Here is a 12,859-nt window from a genome sequence, read left to right on the forward strand (position 1 = left end):
TTGGAGTCCTTGAAATTAAGTGACTGTGAGAATCTTCAAACACTCCCATCAGTATCTAAGTTAGAAAATCTTAAGAAATTTGAACTTACAAATTGCAAGAACTTGGTTAAGATTACCGAGTTGGACAATCTCCCTGTTTTTATAGAGGAGCTCAACATGCTTAATTGTAGTTCTCTGCCGAATCCATTCAACGAAGGATTCTTTTGTGCACGTGCTCTAGCATTTCCATGCAGAAAAGATCGAAATCGGGTTAGTCTCTCTCTCTCTCTCTCTCTCTCTCTTCCTCTGCTATCATATAATAATCTTGCATTAATTCGCGTGATGAAGCAGGGGTTAAATATTTATCCCCAAGGCAAAGAGGTTCCAGAATGGTGCAGAAATCAAGTAACAACTTCATCTATTTGCTTTACTATGCCGCCCACACACAATAAGGAGTATCAGTTTTTAGGAATGATTGCTTGGTGTGCTCGCAAGTTTGTCAAAACAGTCTCTCTAGGCGGCTTTAGTTTTGCTAAAAATGAGTCTTCAAGAAGATACTACTGGCCTTATGATCGTGCAATACCTGGCGGAAATGTAGAGTTATCATGTGTACAATACATATCTTCCTTACAGACACTTTTTTATGGGCACATCAAAGCTGGAGACAAGATACAAATTAGTGAGTGGGGTACAGAAATTACAGTAAAGAAGATATGGGTTCATCTGTTATATTTAGACAAACAAGGTAAAGTTACATCTCAAAATTGCAATAAGCTCAGTCACAGTACTCAATACAACCCAAATTCTAATAGTTCGACTAAAATAGACTATAACAACTACTAATTTAGCTCAATTAATCAACTTAGCCATTCCAGCTCCATTAGATAACATACTTGAAATGGAAAGCAAATTGAAGCTTAGAACACGATCTGTAACTTGATAATGGTTTCCAGTCACTTAGAAAAGATACGAAGTAACAGAAGGGAATGTAGAAGAGAGAGAGAGAGAGAGAAAGAAGAAATTGGGGTTTTAGGAGAGTAGAAGAACACGAGATAAGGGTGAGAGATTTACCGAATTTTCACATTTTCCTCATCTGTATTTTGGGAGTACTTATACTTGGCTCCATCAAGCAATCTGCACCCTCCATTCTCTTCTAATCTGAGCCGCACGATCACTTAACTAGCTTTTGAATGATGTCCTTAATTTCGTTAATGAGCTGATTAATTAAAATACCAAACAATGTCGTTTCTAGTCCAATTTATTATTAATGACTCAGAGGTCATTACAAGGATCTTATGTTAGCCCCAAGACATTAGCCTGTAACTAGAAAGTAAAGCGCTTGAGCTTGAGAAGCTTCTAGTCCAGCAGGTCCATTAAATTCACTAGAATTACATACCAAGTCGGCCCTTGGGTTTTGTTCTAGTGGTAAGAGCATAGTGCTTGATGTGTGAATTCAACGCATGTCACATGTTCGAATTTAGCTACAGACGAAAGCTGGATATTTAGGTAGAGAAGGATATAGACGGACGAACCCATTTTTGTCGAGTTTTAGACCATGAGTTACTGACCATATCGTGGATTTCTTGATTAAACGATAATAAGTGGGACTTGGTCGCTGACTTGAAAGAAAAATTACCTAGATAAATTTTTCAGCCACTCTTAAATGTCGTATGCATGGCCTAGACGAGAAAAATGGGGAACACTGGAAAACATACAAAGTTTATAATTGGAAAAATTTCAGAGACCTCCCTCTAAAGTTGTCTTCGTAACACACACCTCTATTGTAGTTTGAAATACTACGTTTACCTCCCTTCTATTGATTTTTTTTTTTTGTAACAAAAGTTGATTTAAATGGTAAAATTACGTAATGTTCCAAAATTGCCCCTCGGTGACATTAATTGTCAAATACTTCATCCATCCCAATTTATATGACACACTTTCCTTTTTAGTCAATCTAAAAAAGAATGACACCTTTCGAAAATTATAAACAACTTGACTTTAAAATATTTCTTTTACCCTTATTAAAATGATTTCTGACCATAAAACTTTTGTTGGCTTGTTTTAGACCACAAGACCACAAGACTAAAAACTATTCTTTTTTTTCTTAAACTTCGTGCCAAGTCAAACGCCCTTATATAAATTGGGACGGACGGAGTAGTAAGTTCTATAACGCATAATTTTTTCTGCTACCAAATGGAACTAATATCTATGAGCTACACGTCAGTTATAAAAAATGGAACTATTTTCAGTCTTAAAGTTATACAAAAATTCGGGTTTCTCAACCTCGGGTTTTATCGGATTTTTGGTTTTCTCGGCTTTTCCGGTAAAGTTTTCATACAAGACATATAACTTGTGCTTCAAATATTTCTTTAGTGTTAGTAAGATACAACTATCTAATTAAAGTAATTTTAAAATAACAAAATGTGTGATGAATAATGACATTGTACTAAAATATTCAACAACAAAAAAAATAATGAAATCGCATAAAACATATATTGCTAATTAATAAGCCATAATGAAAATGATCATAATCTAAAAGTGCTAAGTCATGATAAAATAAGTACGACTAATTACATGACTGACTAAATATTAAAGAAAAATAAAATTAAGTTATGCATTTTCATTGTTAAATGAATGCAAACTAAAGAATAGATATTCAAGATTATTGTCATTCGTAGTATTAGAATTCATTTTCTTTTGTTAGCATTAGTATTGATTTGGTTTAGATGTTGAACTTTATTTGAGTTACTAATATCTATGATCTATAAACTTATTGGACCATTCAAAATTCTAAGTTCAAGCTTGAAATAATATATTAATAGACAAAAGGAACTATGAACAAGTTTGAGAAATTATAAATTACATTACAAATAAATACCTTTATGTATAATTTTTTTTTTAAAAAAATTGTATACATGTATTATCGGGTTGGTTTGGTTCGGTTTGACTTTTTTTAGTTAAAACCAAACCAAACCAATTATGACTTCAAATATCAAACCAAGTCAATCTAAATCACTAGTCGAGTTTCTTTTCCGGCTTAACTCGGATTGTCGATTTAGTGCGGTCTGTCGGTTTTCTTGAACACACCTATTTTAGGGGTCATTTGGTTGGGGAACAAGTTATCTAAAATTAATTATTTGAGGATTAGTTATTCTAGAATTAGTATTCCATCCCCAACGGGGATAAAAATAACACTACAATCTCAGGATAACTAATCCAGGGATTAGTAATTTCGCGATTTTATTCTAACCAAACGTGAAATAAATTCATCTCAAATTTAATCCCGGAATTATTTATCTCTTATCCTCAGTACAAAACAAGGGCTTATAATTCATACTTTAATATTGCATTTCAATTCCTAATCCAGCAAGTGGAGAAAAGAAGAACAAACAAATGCTACTCCACTAATAGCACAGCCAATCCCACGCATAACAAGCTACAGTGAATTCAGACAAAGTAAACTTTTGAGAAAGATAGTGTCATTTGGGTTCAAGAAAACCATCAGTTCAACTTGTTTAGGCCCCATCAAGAAGAAAAAGGAAAAGTAGAAAGACAAGTGTCCACTCAAGTTAACAGAAAATTAAGTAGTAACGAGAGAATATTTAACCAAGAAATATTCTGAAGTAGGACCTCACTGGAAAAAATGGTGGTGCTGTCTTTATCTTTTGATAAACCAAAAGTGGATCTTTTAATTAGTTGCGTATTCCATGTCTTTGTGTTGCCTTTCATTGGACTCTTTCAATTCCCTCAAATTTCTATGTGGATAATGTGATACTTACCTCGTTTAAATATCAAACGTTGGGATTTATTTAATTAAATGTGTCCTAAATTATGGTCAAAACTCAAAATGATGAATATATGTTTCCATTTTAGCCAATCAGTCCTAAATATGGTCTCCTAAAATTTTCACACCAAATAAATTCCTTTAAATAAGGATTAGCCTGATTTGGCAAAAATTCGAACTAATAATACAAAGAAGAAATCAAATGGACTAGGCTAGTTTTACAGCCTTAAAATGAATATTTTAAATTCATTTTGTGATTAATACTTTTATTTTTCATGAAATAAATAAATGAAATTTATCTTTTGGTAACCATATATGGAACCATGGAAAATTGAAAGAAAGAGAAATAGAGAGAAAGTACACCAAATAGAAACAATTGGGAAAATGAAAAAGGAGATCAAAATATTGCAATTGATTGTTTTTAAATAGAGGCAATTTAGTAAATTATATTTTCTATTTATTATTTTCTTGAAGAAGTGAAAAGTGCTGAAACGACAATTTAAATAGGGCGGACAGAGTAATTACTTTAGTATGTATAAATTGTTGAATCCTCTAGACAGCCAAGTATACATATGCACTCTAAGTATATGTATTCACTTTCTGTGAAATTTTACATTTTTTGAATTTTCTTATTAAAATTACTGATTTCGTCACTGAGACTGTTGAATCTGCCGAAAGACCAAAGAGGAAAGAAGAATATTAATTAGATACATACATCCACATGTACAACTCAAGTCAATAGAAAAAATTACAGAGAAACCAAATTAAGGGTTTATCTTGTTGGAGAATAATTAAAGGCACTTCAACCACCCCACGCATAAAAGAAATTTCAGAAACATCAAACATGACATCAATATTGTTTGGACTTCAAACCTTTCGAAATTAGGACCTCATAAGACAAATATGAGATTCGGTCGTTGACACATTTTGATAAATTGTAAGTGGAGCTTTTGTATTATAAGTTGCTTATTCCTTGTTTTACTTCAATTTCCTTACCGAATGCCTACCAACATTATCTATGGAACCCATGTCCGGTCCTAAACATATGTTTTACTCCATTCATCTCAATTTATGTGACTCTTTCCTTTTTAGTCAGTCTAAAAAAAATTATACATTTCTATATTTAGCAATAATTCAACTTGAAATTTACCTATTTACCTTTAATAAAATAATTTCTAGTCACACAAATTTTTATGATTTGTTTTTGGCAAAAAATATGAACTAAATATACAAAGAAGCAATCAAATGGACTAGGCCAGCTTTACATCCTTAAAATGAATATCATATTTTCTTTATTGATTAATACTTTTTATTTTTCATGAAATAAATAAATGAATTTTATCTTTTGGTAAGCCTATATGGAACCTTGGAAAATGAAAGAAGGAGAAATAGAGAGAAAGTACACCAAATTGGAACAATTGGGAAAATGAAAAAGGAGATCAAATATTGCAATTTATTGTTTTTAAATAGAGGCAATTTAGTAAATTATATTTTGTATTTATTATTTTTCTTAAAGAAATAAAAAGTGCTAAAATGACAGTTAAAGTAGGATGGACGGAGTAGTTAATTTAGTTTATATAGATTGTTGAATCCTTTTGAAAGCAAAATATACATATTCACTTTACTATATATATATATTCATTCTTTGAGCAATTTTACATTTTTCGAATTTTCTTCTTAAAATTACTGATTTCGTCACTGGTCATGACACTTCTTAAATTTCAACATAGATGTAGTAAGACTCTTGAATCTATCGAAAGACCAAAGAGGAAAGAAGAATATTAATTAGAGAGAGACTTCCGCATGCACGACTCTAGTCAATAGAAAAAACTGTAGAGGAACCAAATTGAGGGTTTGTCTTGCTGGAGACTAATTAATTAAAGGCACCTCAACCATGCAAACATCGTTAGGTATCAACATTGTTTGAACTTCAAACCTTTTGAAATTAGGACCTCATGAGACAAAAATGGGATTCGGCCTTGACACATTTTGATAAATTGTAAGCGGAGTTGTTATATTATAAGTTGCTTAATCCTTGTTTTCCTTTAATTTTCTTACTAAATGCCTGCCAATATTATCTGCGGAACCGCATGTCCTGTCCTAATCATAATGTGTTACTCTCTCCGTCTCAATTTATGTGACACTCTTTCCTTTTTAGTCAGTCCAAAAAAAATGATACCTTTTTATATTTGGTAATAATCTAACTTTAAATTTACATATGTAGCCTTAATGAAATAATTTCTAGCCACACAAATTTCTAGGTTTATTTTATGCAAAAATATGAACTAATAATACAAAGAAGTAATCAAATAGACTAGGCTAGCTTTACATCCTTAACATGAATATCATATTTTCTTTCGAGATTAATACTTTTTATTTTTCATGAATAAATAAATAAATTTGATCTTTTGGTATTCATATATGGAACTTCGGAAAATGGAAAGAAGGAGAAATAGAGAGAAAGCACACCAAATAGGAACAATTGGGAAAATGAAAAAGGAGATCAAATATTGCAATTGATTGTTTTTAAATAGACGCAATTTAGTAAATCATATTTTGTATATTAATTTTCTTAAAGAAGTGAAAAATACTAGAACAACAGTTAATATAGGACGGATGGGGTAGTTACTTTAGTAAATATAAATTTTTGAATCCTCTTGATAGCCAAGTATAAATATTCGCTCAATATATGTATTCACTGATTTCACTCTTTGTGCAATTTTACATTTTTTTTTATTTTTCTTATTAAAATTACTGATTTCGTCATTGAGCATGACACTCCTTAAATTTGCACTGTCGAAAGACCAAAGAGGAAAGAAGAATATTAATTAGAGAGACTTCCACATGCACGACTCCAGTCAATAGAAAAAATTATAGAGGAACCAAATTGAGGGTTTGTTTTGTTGGAGACTATAATTAAAGGCACCTCAACCACCCCACGCATAAAAGAAATTTCAGAAAGATCAAACATCATCAGACAGCAAAATTGTTTGGACTTCAAACCTTTAGAAATTAGGACCTCATACGACAAATATGAGATTCGGTCTTGACATATTTAAATAAATTATAAGTGGGGCTTTTGTATTATAAGTTGCTTATTCCTTGTTTTACTTCATTTTCCTTACCGAATTCCTACCAATATTATCTATGGAACCCCATGTCCGGTCCTAATCATGATGTTTTATTCCATCCGTCTCAATTTATGTGATACTTTTTTCTTTTTAGTCAATTCATAAAAGAATGATACATTTCTATATTTAGTAATAGTTCAACTTTAAATTTACCTATTTATCCCTTAATGAAATGATTTCTAGCCATACAAATTTTTATGATTTGTTTTTGGCAAAAAATATGAACTAATAATACCAAGAAGCAATCAAATGGACTAGGCTAGCTTTACAGCCTTAAAATGAATATCATATTTTCTTTATTGATTAATACTTTTATTTTTCATGAAATAAATAAATGAATTTTATCTTTTGGTATCGCTAGGAATCTTGGAAAATGGAAAGGAGGAGAAATATAGAGAGAGTACACCAAATTGGAACAATAGGGAAAATGAAAAAGGAGATCAAATTAATGTTGCAATTGATTGTTTTAAATAGAGTCAATTTAGTAAATTATATTTTGTATTTATTATTTTTCTTAAATAAGTGAAAAGTGCTAAAACGACAGTTAAAGTAGGATGGATGAAGTAGTGACTTTAGTTTATATAAATTGTTGGATCCTCTTGATAGCCAAATATACAAATTCACTTTACTATATGCATTCGTTCTTTGAGCAATTTTACGTTTCTCGAATTTTCTTATTAAAAGTACTGATTTCGTCACTGATAGCATCAAGAGGCTTCCACATGCACGACTTTACATTGGAGATAATGAATGTCCCACGCTATGATGTATTCTCATAAGCTTTTTCTATGGGGTTTCTTTAATCTGAGATTCTCTCAATTCTCAATTTGTCATCCATCCATTTGATGTACATGCAATTTTGAAGTGATTCTTCAAAAATCGAAATCATTCAATATATACATGGTCTCTTTGGTTATAACACATGTCCAGCAATTATAAATTTGCTTCTGGATATATATATTTGGTTACATGTTTAGTTTACGCAAAACCAAAGCAATCGGAAGCAAGGCGAAATATAATTAAGGGATAATCGTCAAATATATTTCTCTACTTTTGTTTATTAGTCAACTTTGCCCTCTAGAGGAAGTGAGCAAATATCTCTCTACTTTAGTTTGTTAGTCAACTTTGCCCTCTATTAGAGGAAGTGAGCAAATATCTCTCTACTTTAGTTTGTTAGTCAACTTTACCTCTGTTAGCGAAAGTGGACAAATACCTCCCTACTAATATATATGACGTTTTTCGTTTCTCAAAATTCAAACTATGTGAACTTGACCAACATTTTAAAAAGTATTATATAATTTTTTAAATTGAGATTTTAATTTTAAAATATTGAGCTAAATCTAATCAATCACTTGACTCTCGAGAAACGTAAAACGAGCAATTAAGATTGATTACAATTTGGTTCGAGTTCTGCATAAGATTAAAAATATGATTTCGGTTCGTTTCAAATCCCTAATAAATCAACGAAATGTAGTTTAATTGAATATATGGTAACACAGCAACATAACAAAATAGAACTCATATAGTCATACTTTGGGTTCACCCAGATCATTATCACATAACAAGGTCGCAAAGCTTCATAGAAGGCATCATGTTAAACAAAAACTTCGTGAAAAGAGACAACATTCCCAAAATTGACAATCTTATGAACAAGCAACACTAGCAGAATACCCTCATGTGATACGAACTACTAGAAACTAAAAATGAGAAATAACGTGGGAACTTGCCAACTCGCAGAACAGTCACGCAGTGACCTGAAATTTGCTATGAACATTCAGAAATTTTACTGTGGATTTGGCGGACGACTATTAGCTGCGGAGACTCTAGAACCCCATTCAAGCAGCTCTTTGCTGGTGTCATCCTTGTGAACAATCACTTCAATGAAGCACAGGCAGTCTTTCTTGGCTCCAGTTGCTGTTTCAATTGCTTCCACAAGCTCCTCTTCACAACGAACCTACACAAGAATGCAAACACCGATGAAATAAAATTACTTAGTTGAAATCTTTTAACTCAACCAATGGTGGCGAAATTCCTCACCTTTGTTGTCCAACATTTTCCTTCCCCGTTGTGGATTGCATCGACAAGTCCAGTGTAATTCCAGTTCTTGATAACATTGTAAGGTCCGTCGTGGATCTCAACTTCAATTGTGTAACCACCATTGTTTATCAAGAAGATGATGGTCCTCTGCCCGCATCCTAGCATCGTTGATATATCCTGAGCAGTCACCTGCGAGTATTTTGCCATACAGAATGATTAGACCACAATGGAATTGATAAACACAACCAATTCATTGTGTTGAATTCAGTTCACAGCACAATCGTTTTTGGAATTTTTTTCATTTGGCCTGTCGGCCGAAATCAATTACAGCTAGCTAGCCAAATAAACAAACACATATACATCGATTATTATGTCCTTATTAGTAGGCGCATTAGCGCATTATAATTTCTTGTGCTCTGATTTATGTTATTATTTGCTACTTTCTGTACTTTGATTACTCTATTTTACCTGTGCCGCTTTCGTTATTTGCATTTCCATATCGCTTTGAATTCCTTGATTATCCTGTTTTACTGTGTCGCTTGCATTATTTCATTGCAATATCGTTTTGAATCTTTTAACCTTAACTGACTCCCTTTTTATGCTTCTATTGAGCCGAGGGTCTCTCGGAAACAGCCATCCTACCTTGGTAGGAGTAAGGTCTGCATACATTCTACCCTCCCCAGACCCCAAGATGTGGGATTTCACTGGGTTGTTGTTGTTGTTGTTGTATATACATCGATTATGTATATTATATGTATATTTATACTTAATATACAAAACCTAAAATTTGTTGGCTATTGTTTTTTTAAGCGGTCGAAAAATGTAATTATCCCATCTTATTACCTGAAAGCTACCATCACCGATGAAAGCAATCACCCTCTTTTCTTGTGCTGCTTGTGCATAACCAAGAGTTGCCCCAACAGACCAACCAATAGATCCATACTGCATTTGGAACTCATACCTGAAAGAAAGCCAAAGAATAACAAGTCATTATGATGAACACGAAAGGCATTACACACGAAATACTTGGCATTTCACTTTGTTATTTTTGAGCTTACCCGCATCCCTCAGGCAGTTTAAGCTTCTGGCAATTGAACCATGAATCCCCTGTCTCAGCAATCACAGCAGTGTCACCAGACAGCAACCTCTGAATGTGCTCAAAGAGAACATTGACTCTCAATGCCTCTTTAGGCTCACACTTGAGAGGATGTCCCTCAGGAACATAAATCCTTCGATAATTCTCGTGTGCAGTCGGGTTGTGCTTTAGCCTCTTGGCCAATGCCGAAAGGAAATCCTTCATTAGGACACAACCAAATGCAGGCCCATTCGCAATAGTCACACGATCTGGCTGGACAATGATTGCTTTCTCTTTCTTGAGAAGCAGAGAATACCCAACAGAGCTATAGTCATTAAAAATAGGTCCAGCAAACAAGTAAGCATCAGCAGATTCCACAATTTCAGCGCAGAAGGCCGTGCTCACTGCACCCCAATAAGTTCCAATGAAACGAGGGTGGTGTTCTGGAACCATCCCCTTAGCAGATGGCATCACTGCAACAGCATATCCACTTACATTCGCTAATTCAACAAATGCATCAGATGCCTTTGCGACGCGCAATTTTGGTCCTCCCACAATGACTGGTTTCACAGCTTTGTTTAAGAACTCTGCAGCTGCCTCCACTGCTGCTTCCAAACCCATCTTGTTACTCAATCTAATACCAGGAAAAGAAACCATACAAGTAAACACCTTGACCACATTAATTGCAAAACAGAACAAACACCAAAGAAGATGCTCATATGTCACAACTCACAACTTATATGACGCTGTTGTAATTCTAAAACAATCTACTCCTATATGATACTCTTTTTATTTTAAGACATTTAAAAGCTTGATGACATTCCATTGTACAACTCGTACGATATGAACACTAGATTGGAGTTTAACAAAGCCCCTTAATGGATTTAACCAATGACGCATGCCTTACCGTATTCAAAGATGAATTTGGATAGGACATTTTAAACTAAATATTTTCCACCGATAAAACACACAAATCAAATTAAATTAAAATCTTAAAGTTTCTGCGTAGTCAAATTTTATGTTGTCATTCAAAATGAACTGGAAGGAGTAATTTCCTTCATACAAAAGACCCCAACATACATGTGGAAAACAGAGCATATTAAGTGAATAAAATGAAATTCTAAAATATACATACCTGGGAGAGATGCAAAATGGAACAGGTTCACGGCTAAAAGTTGGGTGTGGAATCCCTGGCAAGTTACAGCTTACGCTTATATAAACCGGCTTACTCTCTTTCAACGACGTAGATATTGCTGTATCGATCATTTCGTGTGCATCCTCTAAGTTATTCACCACAGCCTGAAAACCCAAAACACAAAAACTAATAAATAAAAAGATGGAAACTTAATGTACCCTTCGGCACATCTAGTTTACCAACATGGTCGAAATATACACTAACTATACACTGTGTACATATTTTGTAAACTAGATGTCCGAATGGTATTTGGCCGTAACTTTCCCTAAAAAGATTATACTCATCAATCCACCAATCAACTAGTCTTCAATACCAAACATTTATATCAATTTTTCTCTATTACGACCCATTTCATTCAAATGCGAAGTACTCCCTCTGTCCCAATTTATGCGACATTTTTTGCTTCCCAAGATTCAAACTTCATGAACATTGACCAACCTTTTAAGATGTATTTTTTCACAAAATTAATATGAGAAAACTTGCAATTTATAATACTTTTCATGTAGTTTTTAAATACATAAATTTTAATCTAAAATTTTAAGTTAATCTAATTCAGTTCAGCTTCAAAGCTTAAGTATCACGTAAATTGAGACGAAGGGAGTATGTTATATGTATATTTAGAACAAAGTATACACTATCTACATACTGTGTACCTATTCTGTAAACTAAGACTGTGTACACTTTTTGTAACTAGATGGCCGAATTGGCTGTAACTTTCCCTAAAAAGATTATACTCATTCAATCAATCAACTAGTCAATACCAAACATTCATATCAACTTTGCTCTATTACGACCCATTTCACTCAAATCAGAAATACCCAAACATGTAACAAGCTAAGATTTTACCTGGTAACAAGTGACAGTTTGAAAGCAACGAAGTTCTTGACTGAAATCAGGCAACCCAATAGTATGATGAAGTACTCTATTAGTCCCATAATCATTAGAATTAGGTCCACCAACAATACAAATCAAAGGTAGATTCTCACTGTAAGCACCAGCAATAGCATTTAACACACTTAATCCACCAACAGTAAATGTCACAACACATGCACCAACACCCCGTGATCTAGCATAACCATCAGCAGCATATCCAGCATTTAATTCATTACAACAACCAATGAATTTAAGACCTGGTTCAGCTATAAGGTGATCTAGTAATGTTAGGTTGAAGTCACCCGGCACACCGAATATGTCGGTTACGCCTACTTGGACTAAACGGCGTGCTAAGTGACGACCTAAAGTGGAGTCTGATGAGTTGAATGGGATGGTTGGGGTGTGGATTGTAACGGCGTTAGTGGATGGTAAACAGCCTACGTCGTTGTGAGTGGGTGGACACGTGTCAATTGAACCGATCTTTGCATCCATGAGTACAACTTGAGTGTTTGAGAGAGTGGTGGAAATGAATGATGATTGATGAGTCTGACTACTTTTGGGTAATGTTCTTGGGTTTTATATGAGAGGAAAAGAAATGTTTAGGAGAAAAACAGGGGGCGGATTTGGGATTTTGCTGGTCTCGGTTAGTATTCCTCGGGGGCTGGTTAGTGGAAAATCGTTTCCACAGTTGAATGTCTGCTAACTTTTTTGCTATGAGAATTTTTCATTTTTTCCGAAATATTTATTTTATTTTATTTAAAAATTAGCGTTTAATTGTGAAAATT

At 33.5% G+C, this 12,859-nt stretch overlaps 1 protein-coding gene across 1 annotated transcript; it reads right to left on the bottom strand.

The window, feature by feature from the left end:
- Positions 1–8,398: 8,398 nt before the first annotated feature.
- On the bottom strand, positions 8,399–12,645 carry LOC132606779 (pyruvate decarboxylase 1-like). Its single transcript, XM_060320414.1, has 6 exons — positions 12,048–12,645; positions 11,142–11,305; positions 9,990–10,640; positions 9,775–9,892; positions 8,932–9,120; positions 8,399–8,848 (listed from the first exon to the last, which is right to left on the bottom strand). The coding sequence occupies exons 1-6, from the start codon at positions 12,564–12,566 to the stop codon at positions 8,678–8,680; spliced, it is 1,812 nt and encodes a 603-aa protein (XP_060176397.1). The 5' UTR covers positions 12,567–12,645; the 3' UTR covers positions 8,399–8,677.
- Positions 12,646–12,859: the final 214 nt, after the last annotated feature.

This window comes from Lycium barbarum, chromosome 8 (assembly GCF_019175385.1).
Source record: "Lycium barbarum isolate Lr01 chromosome 8, ASM1917538v2, whole genome shotgun sequence".
NCBI classification, from domain to species: Eukaryota; Viridiplantae; Streptophyta; class Magnoliopsida; order Solanales; family Solanaceae; genus Lycium; species Lycium barbarum.

Excerpts from the sequence above, each read along its gene's own strand:
- LOC132606779 (XM_060320414.1), bottom strand. The coding sequence starts at position 12,566 with ATGGATGCAAAGATCGGTTCAATTGACACGTGTCCACCCACTCACAAC. Across the intron at positions 11,306-12,047 it reads AAACTGTCACTTGTTACCAG|GCTGTGGTGAATAACTTAGA; the intron begins GTAAAATCTTAG and ends TTGGGTTTTCAG. Across the intron at positions 10,641-11,141 it reads CCATTTTGCATCTCTCCCAG|ATTGAGTAACAAGATGGGTT; the intron begins GTATGTATATTT and ends TCCTGGTATTAG.